At 37.4% G+C, this 17,013-nt stretch overlaps 1 protein-coding gene across 1 annotated transcript in view; it reads left to right on the top strand.

Annotated features, from left to right (window-relative positions):
- The window catches only part of steep1 (STING1 ER exit protein 1), a 32,143-nt gene extending 27,205 nt beyond the window's left edge, over window positions 1-4,938 (top strand). Inside the window, exon 7 of the mRNA XM_052105446.1 lies at window positions 1,838-4,938. Coding sequence (XP_051961406.1) covers window positions 1,838-1,900 — 63 coding nt within the window. The 3' untranslated portion in view covers window positions 1,901-4,938. The remainder of the gene's footprint in view (window positions 1-1,837) is intronic.
- Window positions 4,939-17,013: the final 12,075 nt, after the last annotated feature.

Raw genomic sequence — 17,013 nt, 5'->3', positions numbered from 1 at the left:
TATGGGTTTTTCCAAATGTTTTGATTGAACAGTTTTTGTCTTTTGAGCCACACCTAGTTTGCAAGTTTAAATCCTTGTTTTGGCACAATGATTATGTGTTACATGAGTAGGCTGTCCTTCAATGTTGTCCAGGGTCCATCAGGACACATTAGCTTTTTATCTGCTATTAGTGTGTACGTATGCATCCATGATAGGGCTGGGATAAACGATTATTTTTTAAACGATTAATCTAGCGATTTATTTTTTCGCTGCATCGATTAATCGATTAATTACGATTCATTTTTTTCAGTCCGATTCGATTTCGATTAATCGACTTGTGACAACACCGGTAATACCGGTTTCATCGGGGGTGGGGGTGTATAAAATAAAAAATAAAAAACATTTGCTGGTAGTTTGATTGACTGGCGATCTGATCAATCAATCATAATACGCCATTTTTGTCCGACAAAGTAGTCAGGAGAGAGAAGATTAACGTCGGTGGATTTGAATTTGAATAATGGATTGTAGGCTACTGTACTGACATCTTTCCGCGGTTAAAACGACAGTCCTTCTGATGTAGGCTACATTCATGTTTAGCCTATTTGATGCTATAAATTAACCAAGGAAAAGATGATCGGTTCACGAGCAGCTTTAACTGAGGCAATCTGTCACGACACATTAAAGAGCCACAAAATAGTAGGCCTATTTATGGTTTAATTTTCTTTGAATGACCAAATTTGAAAGTTGAGACTTTATTTTTCGCGGCATTCATAGCTATAAGCGCATTATTAATAGCTATAAGCGAAAACTTTAGGTGTCGACAACGTATTATAGCCTACTCCAACATCGAGTGCAAAGTGGGGAGTTGAAAAAAAAAACTTACGGTGCTCTGTCATCTGCAGCTGCTCCCGGGTGGCGCCTCTTCAGATGCTGGTGCATTGCCGTGGTGCTAGAATGGAAGGCCATCTCCATTTTGCAAATACGACATATCACGGAATTGTTTCCTTTTAAATTAAAGAATTCCCATACTTTAGAGGAATGAGTGCATGCCGCCTTGCACTTCTGATAGTCTGAGGAGCCACTCATGTAGCTACTACTCGCCGGCGCCGCCATCTTTGTTTGGGTCCGACGAATCGACGCGCATTTTGCGTCGACGTATTTTTTGCGTAATATATGTGAGCAAGACACATGCTGGGTTGAGGAACCCAGCCCTAATCCATGATCACTTCTGAATGTGGTTAGAAAAATGGATCACAATTTGTTTCCATGATCGGATTACCTATGACAGATTTTAATACCTAGTGTAAACCGGGCCTAATGCTAGATAGCTCCACTGTAATATCTTTTTTTAGTTAATACAGTAACTTTTATTAACAAATCTGTTGTAATGGTATTATTTTATTTTTTTCATGCATTTCTATATTGGGTACCAATGTAGTTTACTTAATATTTTCAAGTTCATTCTTAAACTAGCTTAATCAGTTTAGGTCATACTTAATCTGTTTTGCTGTGTTGACCTCACTACAATTTTTAAGTGCAATTAATTTTAGCCTTTGCACACACCAAGACAACAAACCTTAGCTCACACAGGACTTGGCTGCAATGCAGAACATGCACACTGCTAATCTGAGGTGTATATTAATGAGATTCTTTTGAAAAAAGTGAATAATGATTGTCAATTTATTACAATGAAACAGAAATATGTGAATGGTAATATTACTGTATACAAAACTATAGAGAAAAATTAATGAGTTAAGAGGATGTGGTGGTATTAAAGACTCACTTTAACAGGAATTTAGCAATGTTTATATTATTAATGATTTTGTTTGTGATCGCTACACTGCATCTCTATTTACAGGCGGAACTTGAAGCTAAGAAAGCCAAGCTGAAGGGAACACTCATTGACAACCAGTTCAAATGAAGATTATGTGTATTGGTATAGGGTGTTGTGCTTCAAAGAGTGTGTAGAATAGCTAGCTTTTTATTTTTTAAAGACAGATTTTGTTTAAATGTTTGATTGGTTAAACTGTTTTTCATATTATTCTTCATTAAATTAAAAACAGCTGAATGGCATTTTGTCTTCTATTGGAAATGTTTTTTTTGTTATGTCATAAATGCAGATGTGCATGATTCTCTCTCTCTCCTCACAATGAGTTTGTGTTACGTTGGTTTCTCACACTTATTGATTGCGTGCAACTGTCCATAATTCCAACTGCGCTGTAATTTCAAGGTAGCATTGTTTGCTATATTCTTGCTACAGTGTTTGTTGGCAACTGTTCCTCAACCCAGCATGTGTCTTGCTCACATATATTACACGCATGCAGTCATATTCAGTTTTGTGGGAAACACTGATTAAGCAAATCACTGAACATGTCATTACAATGTGGCCATGTGGAGAAAACCTCAGAAGAGTGATGATGTGCACCTGCAAGAAGACTTTTCTTTGGGCCAGTATTTCTCAGTCATGTGCAGAGGTCTGTGATTCAGATTCAGGATCATTGAACAGTGCATGATCATTATGTCACACCTGCACAAACCCCTAGTTTGGCATTCTACCTGCACAGTTGCAGTTAATTGCTCCTTATGCAGGTCAGACATCATACCAGACTATCTTTAATGGACCAATGGAGGGCTCAGCTGCTTCTGACATTTGACTGGATATGGATGTTTTGTGTGTTTTTTTTTTTTTGGTAATTGTATTTTTTATATCAAATGACCAAAAATGTAATGCTTTTTTTTGTTCATCATTATGTCATATGTGCAATATCTTCCTCTGGATTTATTCAGTGTAGCAATAATATAATGACATCAGCTGGAATTATGCTTCATATAGGCCTACACTACATGACCCAAATGTGGAAAACTGAACACCGCACCCATATGTACTTGCTGAATATTAAATTCCAAAACCATGGACATTAATAGGGGCTTGGATCTCCTTTTGCTGCTATACCAGCTTTTACTTTTCTTGGAAGGCTTTCTGCTGGATGTTAGAGCATGGCTGTGGTTTTGCTTTTATTCAGTATCATATCAGAGGTCTACTGAAGTAGATGTAGGTATTCAGTGGGATTCATGTCCAGGCCAGTCATGTTCATCCTTACCAGACTTTTTTTATGGACCTCACTTTGTGCACAAGGGCTTTGTCCTGATGGAAAAGAAAAGGTCTATTTTAAAAATGTTTAAAGAGATTGCATGTCTTTATTCTGGATGTAGCTGAAATATTTGTCATTAATAAGGCCGTGTCCACACACCTTTATCCATGTAATGTATTATAAGTGGAATCAAAAACCAATACTAATTTACAAAAATACAAACATTCTCTCCAGTTATCAGAGATGCACACAGATGCATCCAGGTGGTATTTGGGTGAAAGAAAGGTGCTGTGTTGGAGTCATTTTGTGACATAATGACTTCAATTAGGCAGGCCCACCATGCATCCCTCCCTCGCTGTAGAATAAATTGTTCACTTTTGAGTAACTATGAGGAAAAATGAATTCACGTCTGGGCAGAGAGGTTTCTAAAATGTTCCGAAATTGTTGGTAACTGCAGAAAATAGCCAGTTCTATTTTCTCAATTTCCCTATTTTTTTTTTTTTTTATGTTTCTGGTTGTGAAGAGATTCTCAACCACTTTATACTTATGTTTGTTCTTGGTTATGTTTGCTATATGATTTAAATTTAGTTTAATAGGGCTCGAATACTTTATTTGGACCTTTTAACTTTAAAAATGTGTTTTATACTGAATTTAGTTCACAGTCAAATCTGAAATGAATCAGTTTCAATTTAAGAGAGTATGTGCATGCTTGTGCTCTGGTAGTCAACAATAAATATATTAGAAATTCCAAGTAGTAACACAGTGGGGCTTGCAACATGAATATAAATATCCTCCCTGTAGGATTGTACAGAGGTGTGTGTGGGTAAAGGTTAATGTGTGATAATTTAATCAGCTTAAAAGGTTCCTTGCAAAGAACCAGTAACAAATTAAAAGACTGCAATAATAATACCACAAGCATAATGTGTTTGTTTGTGTGCAAGTCTGGAACTCTGCTGCTGGTCACTTTGATTAAATGTTGGACAGACTGTTGAAAGACTGGTGTCTCATTTTCTGCCCCTCATTTGTTTAATGAGTCCGACACATGGCTGCTCAAGTCACACTGCAGAGCACGGATCGGCCCAGCCCATCTCTCTTCATGGGTTTGGGTAAAGAGAGCTGCCAAGATGTAGGCCGCAGGAGACTGAGATCTACAATCTTGTGACATTTAATTAATTAATACACATAAACTCCTGCTGTCCAATTACTCCTCCACTCAAAGATTGTTGAATTGTCTTTGGGCTGTTAGCTTTTAATTAAAAATCAGCTAGTAACTGAAGTCTTAAAAAGAGTTCTGATAGTCCCTTTGTATTGAAAGAAGATGCATATTTTTCACAGTGTGACACTAGTCATCGTCAAACTGTGAGTGTGAGGGTATTAAGAGTTACAAGTGAATGTGGGTGGATTAACCACTTCCTGAAGGGGTTTTAAAATGTAAAAAATGGGTGTGGGTTATAAGTGTTTGGGAGATCCTCAAGTTCACACTGACAGCGTTGCATGTTTTGTGTGTGGGGGTTTTAGGTGTTGGTGCAGGTGTAAGTATGTTGAATGTGTGAGTGTTGACAGGGCGAGAAGTAATTTGTTGGGTAAATTCCTATGTGGGTTGAAAGGCTGAGTAAAATGTGTGTTCTTATGCTCTTGTACATATCAGTATATTTCCTTAATCCCAAGATTATATATATATATATATACTCAAGAAATGCCACTAAATGATTTATAAGAAATAAACCTTGCCTACCTATTTGAAGTTTACTCTCCTCTTTCCGGTCTCATCGAATTGTTTGAGCACTTCTTAATTTTTTATTTTCATTTACATTTACATTTATTAATTTGGCAGACGCTTTTATCCAAAGCGACTTACAAAAGATGAAAACATAAGCAAATCATCTTAAGGAGACAGTGGTACAAAAGTGCCATATTACAAAAGTTTTACTAGCATCAGAATAGTATTCAAAACATACAAGAGCAATAAAAAAATGTTTAGTAACTGGTGAAGTGCTCTTGGAAAAGACGTGTTTTGAGTAGTTTTTTGAAGACAGAGAGTGAGTCTGCTTCACGGATGGAGTTGGGGAGGTCATTCCACCAACGTGGAATGATGAAGCTGAAAGTCCGAGAAAGTGTTTTGGTGCCTCTTTGTGTTGGTACAACAAGGTGACGTTCCGTAGCCAAATGTAGGCTTCTAGTGGGTGTGTAGCTCTGCAGAAATGATTTTAGTTATGTTAGAGCAGACCCAGTGACTGTTCTGTATGCCAGCATCAGAGCCTTGAATTTGATATGTGCATCAACCGGTAGCCAGTGGAGGGAGACAAGGAGTGGTGTAACATGTGCTTCCTTTGGTTCATTAAAGACCAGACGTGTTGTGTGGCATGTTCAGAGAAGAAGGGTCTTATCTTCCTGATGTTGTAGAGTGTAAATCTACATGATATTGCGGTCTTTGGGATGTGGTCTGTGAAATTTAGTTTATCAATGGTTACCCCTAGATTTCTTTTGAAAGCGTTACTGTAGTCGAACCCAGCTGCACGATGATGTTAAGTTCAACAGCAGGGTTGGCTGGAAAGACCAGGAGTTCGGTTTTGGCTGATTTCAGGATGAATGTTCATAAGGGCAAGTCCTGTAAGCCTGTGGTCTGTCATCCTATTGCGTAAATATTTCTTTAGATGCCTCAACGTGCTGAAAGACTGCTCTGCAGAAGCCATGGACACTGGCATAGTTAGAAGGACTTCCAGTACACAATGTAAATTGGGGAAGAATTCCACAGTGTTCTTTAAAACCTGATAAATGTCACTGCTGTTGGGTGCTGTATCATTAAATTGCCTCCACAGCTCCAGTTCAACATCAGCACCATCCAGACTGTACATCAGTGGGCCGTACACATTTTTTATCTCCTGCCATACCGTGTCCGACAATTCTGACAGTTTGTCCTGCAGCAAATACTGGCCTTTTAGTTATGGGAGTGCCAGGCAAACTCGGTCTCTTACTTCAGATGCAAGGTAGTCAGTGAATGGAAGGAAGAAATTCCATTGCCAATAGTCCTCTGGGGTTGTTTCTGCTGTGTTTGACCTCTTTGTCTGCATTGTTACTATGCCAGGGACCGAGGGATTGATATGAAGTTTGGCAGCCAGCTGATCCCACTTTTTTCAAAACGTCCTCTCGTACTGAATAGTTTCCAGAGACACAAGCCACCTAGCGGACTAATAACAAGACTTGTTCTGAATTGCTGATGTCAGCCATTTCATCCAACAGCAGAGAAAACCACCAGGCTTGTTTGCATTTCTCAAGAACTGAGTTCTGAATCGGTTTCCCACACAACTCAGTTCGTTTTGTATTTGATGTCCACAGTAATTTGCGTTTGAAGGTGCAAGCTGCAAATACTGTTTTAAGATTGCATCACCTCTGCACGAAAGTTAAGGAATGTATGGAAATTGCTGCGTTCATCTGTATGACCTCTTAGAGGTACATTTTGCTTTCTGCAAATAGCAATTAAATAAATTATTGCTTTGATACCATACCTGTTCCGTTCTATTGTGTCTTGGTGGGAGCAATCTAATGCTGTACAAACTGACTGTCTCTTTCCTATACACATGCGTGGAAAATCTGTTGCACGTAACTGTGCACTCTGATGTGCTTGTGCTTGTTTTTTTGGCATTACTCCAGTCAAGTGGTTTTGTCCTGAGAATCATGTTGCCTGACGAGAAAAGTATGCAGGCCACACAGAGCAGGCTATCCTGTGATATGCTGTATCTCAGCATTGAAAAACTAATCAGGGATTTTTCTTTGCTTTCCAAAAATGGATCTTGATGGAGTGACCCAGTTTCTGGGAGGTCTGAATCTACTTTGCAGTGCACTGAGTTTAACAGAATCAGTGGCCAATTTAAGCTAATCTGCTTTAAATTTGCCAATATCTGATATGTCAGTTACTGTTAGAGGGCAGCTAACAGGTACCTGTTGGCTGGCAGGACTAGCAGAATGTTGCTGTAGAAGGGAAGAGGTTCCATGGGAGGAGGTTGAGCAGCTAGCATTAGATGCATCCGATGAAAAAGGCGGGGATTCCCTGGACTCATGTGCCGGGGAGACAGCATTTGCCGCAATACTTTTAGGCCTTTTTGCAAATGTTTTGCAAAGCTGTTTTAGCGAGCATTTACTCGTTTTTAGCCTGGGTACAAACGTTAACTATCTCTGTAATTTTTTGTGTGTGGAAAAGCAGCAATTAAAAAAAAATCTATACAACTAACCAATCAGATTTAATTTCACCCATGCACACTTTACAAAAGACCTTTGTTTTTTTCTTGTGAGCGTACACAGATTAATAATCAATTTAATTAATTAAAAAAATATGTAAAAAAAAATAAAACAGCATTAATTAGTGCCCTCTCATGGTACGCACAGCCATACAGTTGCAGGCACTACTGTGTGTGTGTGTGTGTCCAGTCTCAGAGACTGTTGGTGGGTAGTGGCTTAGTTTACTGTGGAAGGATTAAATTCTCATTGTAAAATCCTCTCTGGGAAAGAGAGTGAGCACAATCAGATCTGAAGGATATGGACATAAAGTCCTGGGCAAAATTTGTTCCTCTAAAAGTTCTTTAGAAAAAAATAAATAAAAAATTTCCATGAAACACCAATGGATTTTTTTTGTTTTTTTTTGTTCCTCTTTTCCATATATCAACAGTTTATAGTAACCACAGCTGTCCAGTTCCAAAAAGGACTACAGTAAAATACCTAATAACACAAAAGCAGTTCATACCAACTTGCATGAGACCAAAATTTGAGTCCTGGTACACTTAAAATCGTACTTTGTTGCAAATCTAAAAAGACTTTCCCTGTTTTGCACATTAAAACTCACAATTTTTAGTTACAACACAAGGATTTGGCTTCAATCACATCCAACCTGGTGTGACGTCTATTAAAAGACACCTTGTTTGATTTGAAAAAAAGCATGACTGTTATTTGTGAGTTCCGTTGGAAGTTTGTGTGGAAAGTTACAATATATATTCATGTGGCAGTGACAAACTGTTGATGGTATACCTGAACTCACAAATATTTGCAGTCCTGCGGCAGCTTGACATTTTGGGCACACAGTGAAATTTCCACATGATCTGAGGAAATTCAGAGCTCAGGAAGAGCCAGTGCACAGCTGAATATTGCGCTTTCATTTAAAAGGGAAGAAAATCAGAGCCCAGTTCTTTTGATCACATTTTATCAGATTGTATGATATTTAGCAGCTGCATTCTTTGATGTTTGAACCACTTCTGGTTCATTTCTCAGTAGACCTTATGATCAGTACGCCCTCTATCGGCCATCATGATGAATAGTATAAAACAATGTTTTGCATGATAACAATTAAAGGTGCACTCAGTAATTCTAATCCAATACACTTTTTGTCAATTTCTGCAAATATCTTCTCACAGTATGCTAGCTGTCTGTTCTGTGTGGGCTGGAAAATAAATCTAGTATTTGTACACAGCCCTGGCTCTGTAAATGGGACAAAAAGAAAGTGGATCAGACCAGTCCACACAACACTACTCCAGCCAATCAGCAACAGATGGTGGTTCTTGCGCGTGCACAGGATGGGGTGTGGGGGCAGAGCTAGAGGGAAATTCATTAGAAGAGCGATGGCAAATCTGGCTGATGTGAACTTTCTAAAATCAAAGGAGGACAAATGGCTGAGAAACAGACCAAGAGAAAAAGGTCAGATGCATATAAACTAAAAAATAATAATTATGATAAATCGAGGGCTAGGAGCCGCATCAACATCAGCGAGGCTTTTCAGCAGTGGAGAGACCTCCGGGAGGTAAAAGGAATTAATTTGCGTGCATGAATTTGGGGGGCGGAGCTTCCAAAGGAGCACTGATGGGAGGGGTCTGTTTGTTTTGGCAGCTGAGTTCGAATGTCAACAGTGATTCTCAGGAATCACTGAGTGCACCTTTAAGGGATTAGCAGTACTCCAGAGATTACTGAAACTACATTTTCAGCGTAATGTAGAGAGGTAAAATAGTATATAATGCCTTTCACTCATTGTCCTCCATCTAAATTGGTTTAATGTTTGGATTAAGCCTAAGGGAGCTCATTATGAATGTCTATCATGATTTTGGATTGTTTAGGGTATGAGCAGGTATTTCACGGAGACCTACCCTAGAGTGAATTGTGCTTCATAATTGTAACTAAGCTGTGGAATACAGCTGTTCAGGTTGTAGTCCAAAAACCCGGAAGAGAATTCGCCATGGGTTCCCTCGGAATTTTCCCTTGTGTTTTTATTTATTTATTTATTTTTCACAGAGTTAAATAAGGTCTGTGGTAAACATGACTTGACGATACGTGAACGTTTTGTACTACAACATAAATGTGAATGTTGAAGCGTTATTGAATTGCATAATTTTAATTTGTAATTATTTTTAAACACACGGAAGCTTCAAAATTCACGTTTGAGGTATGAGTGTGTGTTATTCATGTTCTAAACCAAAATGTCCAAGTATCATCAAGTAATGTTTACTGAAGACCTTATTTTACTCATAAATAATAATAATAATAATAATTTAAAAAAAAAACATAATAAAATCCATTGGAAAATCCAGAGGGAACCATGGCTCTTGGTTCACCTACAAATTGACATCATGGCTGAACAGGTCCCTGTTGTGACCTAATATAAAAACGAGAGAAAGATTTGGACCCAAGGTGCTGCAATGTGCAATTGATCAAGATATGTTGTTGAGCCCTAATGCCCAAGTGGGTGACGCACGTTCAAGTCCACCCTGTGACATGTCCTGAATTCTTCTGCCTCTCGCTCCCTAATATTTATTTTTCTGTCACACTATCTAATAAAGGAGGAGCCTCCCGAAACCTTATTACAAAAAACAGTGAGAGAAAAAATGTTTATAGTTGTGTTTATGTGGAACCAAGTATTGTTTTTTTATTTGTACTCCATGATTTTTTCCCTTGTCTGCTGAATCCACATCACTGATAAGCTCTCCTCCTATCTGCACACATGAAGACAGATAACATTAATAACACATCACAAATACAATGACACACACACACACACACATATTGTGCTTGTCTGAGCTTATCTGATGTAGCCTGTAATTTCAGTTTTTCTCAATTGCGTTGGCTCATTTTCTAAACTGTAAGTACAATTGTCACAACTGTTTTATGGGACATTGCAACTCTATTGCATGTCTGCAAACTGTAGTAACTCACCCAAAACTTTTAATTCATGCTTCAAAACCTAGTTATTATGTCAGTAAATTGGCCAATGCCATGGCCATTTTTACACATTTCATACATGTACAGTCTTATATAGTAAACAAAAAATTGCCACAAAATGACATCCATAAAAAAAATCTAAAAGCAAAACAGCAACAATCAAAAAATCTGCGGTAGTTGTGTAAAAACAATAAATTGTACCTCCTCACAGTACGTAACACTACAAGTTCCCATCTTCTTGGTGGACATCATGTCGTTCTTGTTGGTCTGACCAGAGATTTAGCTGACATCACAAACATTCCATGTCATAGATATTTATAGATACACATATGTCTGATAGATTTTGATTGAAGGGATTATTTTACATGTGACATCTCACATGATGAAAGAATGTTTAGAAGTTGTGAAGAGTATGACAATTTCACTGAGATTCAAACTTCTGCATGATTTTATGCATTGCATAAATGTGCTATTCTCATTTGAGATTTGAGCCAAAGCGATTAAGAAAAACTGTAATACTGAGGAGAAACACACCAAAAAAACATTACACGCAAACTTTCTCTCATTCACAACAAATCAAACAACATAAAAACATCTGACACAACTCAGTCTGTCTGAACACACATACATAAAAACAAACAAACAGAATTGACGTGTTGTGTGTGTGTGTGTGTGGTGGGTGACCAGATGACAAAAATATTGGGACATACAAAGGTGGAAACTGAGAAACCCAAATTTAAGCTTTGAGTATCTTTACATTTTTTACAGTGTAGGACTGTATTCAAATGTTTAGGCTTATAAATTAAAAATTAATTTATCTATAAATAAATATAAAATGAATGGGATTTTTACTTACAGAACCCAACTGTTTTAATCTGTTCTTTAGATTCTAAAAGAACTTTATATTTTGGAAAGTGTTTTACTATATGAAAACCAGTAAATAGCACAAAGAAACTGTCTTTAAATTCACCAGTCTGACAGATACACACACATAAACACTCAGGGCTGGTCAGTGGATTTGTAGGGCTCTATAGTTGAGATTATGAAAATAGGCTCCATTGGCATAACATAAACAAATCCACAGAACCTTTGCAAACCTATGTGAAAATGTTTAATTGGTTATACAAAATCAATGTAAACAAAAAGTGGGGCAGATCTATGTGCAATATGAATATATATATATAGATTATTTTTTTTATATATTTTTTTTATGTGTTGCGTTTCTATAAACAGAAAAGCAACACATCAAAAATATATATAAAAAATAAACAAATGTAAACATAATAGCTAACATTCCTCTTAATGAGCAGTTGTTTTGCAGATGAACTCATATTTTAATTTTGTGTACACTTCTTGTGTACTGTGTGTTAAACACAGTGACTAAGCCTCAAAGACTCAAATAGCCAAACAAAGTAATCATTTTACATTATTTACAGTATTTTTGATATATCTGTCAAATGGGATCATTTTTCTTCAAGGTGAGGAATCTCTGGACATTAACATACAGAATGTGGTACTAAAGTTCCTGGCAATGCAAAAAGAAAAGTTTCATTTTATTACTTATCTTTATATATATATAAAAAAAAAATATATATTATTCCTGACTGACCATGGAAGGACACTTTGCTTGTTGTAATTTTTTATTTGTCTACTTAAAATTAACATAATTTAGGACATGCTAGGATGCAAGGACATTGAGAAAATAAGACAAACATGCAAGGTGGTCAGAGAGACAGATGTAACACTGTGTAACAACTGTACCCATGGCATAAGAGACATGGTAACATATGCTACTTTTAAAGATTTGTTTTAGTTTTTGTTGATCGATTAGGCATGATCGATTTCGAGCTTGATTACACTTCCTAGTGCCATCTAGTGGTTATGCACATGTGTCACACAATCAATCAAGCTTGAAATCATGATCTTCCAAGGAGACTGCAGATGTCAAGATTTATAGTGAAAAAGGAGTAACATTTTTGTCTGTTCTCACCCAAAACTGATAAGATTGCTTTGGAAAACATTTAATAAATCATTGGAGTCATTTGAATTGGTGTCCACATTACTGAGGAACTCACATGGTCCGTCCACACTGAGGCCGTTGTGAAGAAGGCTCACCAGCGCCTCTTCTTCCTGAGACGGCTGAGGAAGTTTGGAATGAACCACCACATCCTCACACGGTTCTACACTAGTACTGTAGAGAGCATCCTGACTGGCTGCATCACCGCCTGGTACGGCAATAGCACCGCCCACAACTGCAAAGCCCTGCAAAGGGTGGTGCGAACTGCCAGAAATATCATCGGAGGTGAGCTTCCCTCCCTCCAGGACATATACACTAGGCGGTGTGTGAAAAAAGCTCGGAGGATCATCAGAGACTCCAGCCACCCGAGTCATGGTCTGTTCTCACTGCTACCATCAGGCAGGCGGTATCGCAGCATCAGGACCCGCACCAGCCGACTACATGACAGCTTCTTCCCCCAAGCAGTCAGACTGTTGAACACTTGATCTATCAGGATCAATAATTAGCACTGCACTTTATTAATCTATAATCTCACACTGGACTGTCAACATATTCTCCTCAATTCAACTACTTATATATATTTCATATACTCCCACTTATTGTATATTGTGTATTCTATATTGTGTGTATTGTCTACTGTACATTGTATATAATTATTGTGTTGTGTAAGTATGTGTACATTTGATTTGTAAATTGTTTTGTGTAAGTATGTTTACTGTAATTGGTATATGTCTCGTCACTGTCATGACTGCTATGTTGCTCGGAACTGCACACAAGAATTTCACCTACTGTTGCACTTGTGTACATGGTAGTGTGTCAATATCTGTGATTTGATTTGATTTGATTTGATTTGAATTGCTTTTCTGCTACTTTTGTTTTTTTTTAACTTCATATTTTTGGCACCCATTCACTTGCACTGTATGCCCCTCAGTATTCCACTGCAAACAGAGATATGTACAAATTAGAAAAAGCTTACCCAATATTGCAAGCACAAGGGCACAGAAATGAATGTTTTGTAGGTTTTAGTAAATTACTGTAATTGTTTAGTTAGCTAAACTAGCAAGATAATATTAGCAAACAAGCTGCTTGTCATTTCAGCATGCTACAGAGACAGCAATGGAACATTATTTCAATAAAATTTGCAACGTTGTTTGAAGGCTGCACTTCGCAGAATAAAAAGAACTTAGTAGCTAACGTTTTTATGAAACTCACCCTGTACTATGGAAGATCCGTTTCAGAAATCCAGCTGCATTCAGTTTCACAGTTGCAGTTTGCTTCCCACTGAAAAAAGTGTTTAAAAAGTGACATACCATTCCAGTATCACTGACATTTTTAGATTAAAAAGAGAAGGAATATCACGCATACCTGCATAAAATTTAACATTAGCAGCTGTACAGCTGCGTTTCCCAAAAGTTGTATGTTTCATATGCATCGTAAGTAGATTGTAGAAATGATTGGCACCAATGGTTTCTAAAACCTATTGATGCTTTTGCAATTTGCAGCCCAGATCTGAACCACACTGACTGCTTGAGTGAGGTGTTTCTGCCTGCACTGTTTTGTGTGTCAGCTCAAACTCCAATCTTCAATCTGACCTGAAAACGTGTTCCTGAAATGCAATGCAAAAAATACTGTAAAGTACTGTTTTGAAGCATGAATTAAATGTTTTGGGTGAGTTACTACAGTTTGCAGACATGCAATAGAGTTGCGATGTCCCATAAAACAGTTGTGACAATTGCACTTACAGTTTAGAATTTTATTACATTTATTTTGTTGGTAGACAGATAAAGGATTCTGGTCAGTATTTGTGCAGTATAGAAAAAAAGTGTTCCAACTGCACTTGGTCTACCTTACTTTGTACTATTTAGTATTTTACTTTTTGCCAATTTTATTTATGCTGCTGTTCAATTTGCTGACATGCAGGTATTTGCCATGTAAGCTAATCTTATACTTCATACATTGTTTTTGGTAGTAATAGTTTTTGTGGTTTAAATATTGAGGCTCATGTACATCTGTAAGTGAGATAAATGCATTCATTATAACTTGAGTGGCTGCCTTCACATTACAATGCATCTATATTTATCTGGATTTATTTGTTAAATGGAATAGATCCAAATTGTTTATGCATTGTCACACTGTTCGATTCTTGTAAAGAGGAGGATGTGCTTTCAGAAAGTAGTTTGCTCATTGATCATACCACTGCTTACACTTGCACACTCTTCTGTGGCATCCACAATTATGCAGTCATAGTTGTCTTTTTTTTTCAGAGTCATAGTTGTCATGGATTTTGGAGTTGACCCTTCGTGACATCATAATGCTTGGAGTTTGTGATGGAACATCTGTTGGATATGTCTGCAGATTTGCTTGTCTTCGAGTGAGGACTCACTCGATACCACTTTGGTATGAAAGTTCTGTGGCCTGAATGTCTAAAGACTTAACGAAACATCTTCTGTCAAGTGGTAGTGACATAGTAAGTGATGTACAGTGTGCAGTCACAAAATTCTCCCCTCGAGGAAAACTGATCTGAATTGGTCACTTGAGATAAATTGAAGCCACTTGTAAAGAGTTGTACAGAGTTATCTCTCTTGCCTCACCACATGTGATTGGATGTTTCAGGTGTAAACAGGGCCCAAGAAGTCCCTTTATGGAGCTATTCTTGTGGGATGCACCCACAAGGTATATTAGTCTTCTCCAGAACTTTCATGCCCACAAGAATAGCAAGAATTGTATTACCAGAAGGGTGAACTACTGCAATTGACTCCTTCCCAGCTTTCCCAAAAAGACCATCAGACAACTGTCTTCAGCTCATACAGTAGGTTTGAGCTGCCAGAAAAATCGATGACGTGTTTATAAATCACTCAATGGCCTAGAACCTCACTACACTGCAAATATCCTTTTAGAATATACACATAACAGAGCTCTTAGACCGTGTTAAGCCAGTCACCTGCACCTGGAACCAGCTTCCAGAAGATGTCAGATGTGTCCCAACACTGACTTATATATTCTTTATTTTTATTTATCCTTATCATAAATACAGGACTTTGAAGTACCATTTAGTCTGAATTGTGCTATTTAAATAAACATGTCTTGTCTGGAATGGCACATATACCTGTAACAAGCTTTGTTTTAGTGTAGGTGGAATGTTGACTGCACTTGCACTTGTTGACAGTATAAACTCTGAGAGCAGCCTCACTACTAAATCCTGCAGGTCATTGGTACTCAGGTCCAGCTCTCTCAACACCTACAGAGATGAGTTGAGATTATAGAGTATTTGCAGAACAGTACTGATATTCCTCAAACATACAGGTTAGGGGTTAATTTAAAGATCTAAGTATTGTCATTAAGTAAACAATTAAACATTTTTTAAGCATTTTTTTTTGTTGTGAACATCAAACTTAATTTAAAAAAATAATAATAATAATAATAAAAAAGAAAGATTGATATCTCCCATTGACTTAGAATAGACATAATAGAATTTTCAGCTTTCAAGCCGACATTGTATCCAACATCTTAATATTTGCATAAGTCTTCTTCATATATATTGTGCATCATATACAAATACATGGTGCAGATCCGTTTTGGGCTTGTCCCATGGTATAAATACAATAGACTTTGTAGGCCCTGTGATACAGCTCCACCTTTGCATGTGCTGCAGCTTCTCCTCTGGCCTTCATGGGACAGCTCCACCTTTGGGCTTACTGGGCCTTGTGGTGCAGCTCCACCTCTGGACTCAGTGAGCCCCGGACAATGCAGTATGCATCCTAGTAGCATTTGTACAGTGTTATTTTCCAGATTCAAATGTATTTGATGTTGATTTGTATGCTGTATGAGTAGCAGCCATAGTTGGTCTTATTGGCTATTTATTTCCATGTATTTATTAAACTGAAGTGTTTGACATAATTGAATGACACACTGTGTGTGTGCGTGCGTGCGTTCGTTCGTTTGTGTGTGTGTGTGTGTGTGTGTGTGTGTGTGTGTGTGTGTGTGTGTGTGTGTGTGTGTGTGTGTGTGTGTGTGTGTGTGTGTGTGTGTGTGTGTTTGTGTATGTGTGTTTGTGGCAAGGAACAAATTTGCCCTCATAAAGGTAAAATTAGACCACTTTTGCCCCTTAATAAAAATATGTTTTTCACACACTACTTGTAAATATATACGAAATACCATATTCTATTCTATTCTATTCTCAAGAAGCCTATAATAAATATTAACTGTGGAATTATGCTTTTGTTTTATCTAACTTTTCATAAACTAACCATGAATAATTACTGGATGTGTTGATTCTTGTCCTTCTCCAAGGATTCTGCATTTTTAAATAAACTCTAACTAAATCTAAATGTATATATAATTTTTTTTCTTAGAAAAATGGTTTAAATCCTATTTTAGAGCGTATTTACTCAAGGTCATCTGATTTGAATATAACTGTTTTGTTCACTGCATCTCAGAGGTGTTATTAATTTCCGGCCACTAGATGGCAGCGCTATTTCACCATTGACACGTTCGCTTCATCAGGCAAAAGCCGATGGAACAGTTTGCTAATGGTATCGCACATACGCAATCTAGCTAAAGTCCCCAAAATCGCATTTGGTACTTTGTTTTATGTATTATGTATTGTTTTAGTTGAATTTGTCTTTTAATAACCCAAAAGGAGAAGCTCGGTTATGGTGTTTTGTGTGTTAAAGACTCAAGAGTCTAAATTGCGTCTACATTCTTTTAATGAGGTCAAAGCATATTAACCGA

This window comes from Xyrauchen texanus, chromosome 3, assembly GCF_025860055.1.
Source record: "Xyrauchen texanus isolate HMW12.3.18 chromosome 3, RBS_HiC_50CHRs, whole genome shotgun sequence".
Taxonomy (NCBI): Eukaryota; Metazoa; Chordata; class Actinopteri; order Cypriniformes; family Catostomidae; genus Xyrauchen; species Xyrauchen texanus.
This window is presented reverse-complemented; position numbering and strand designations above follow the sequence as displayed.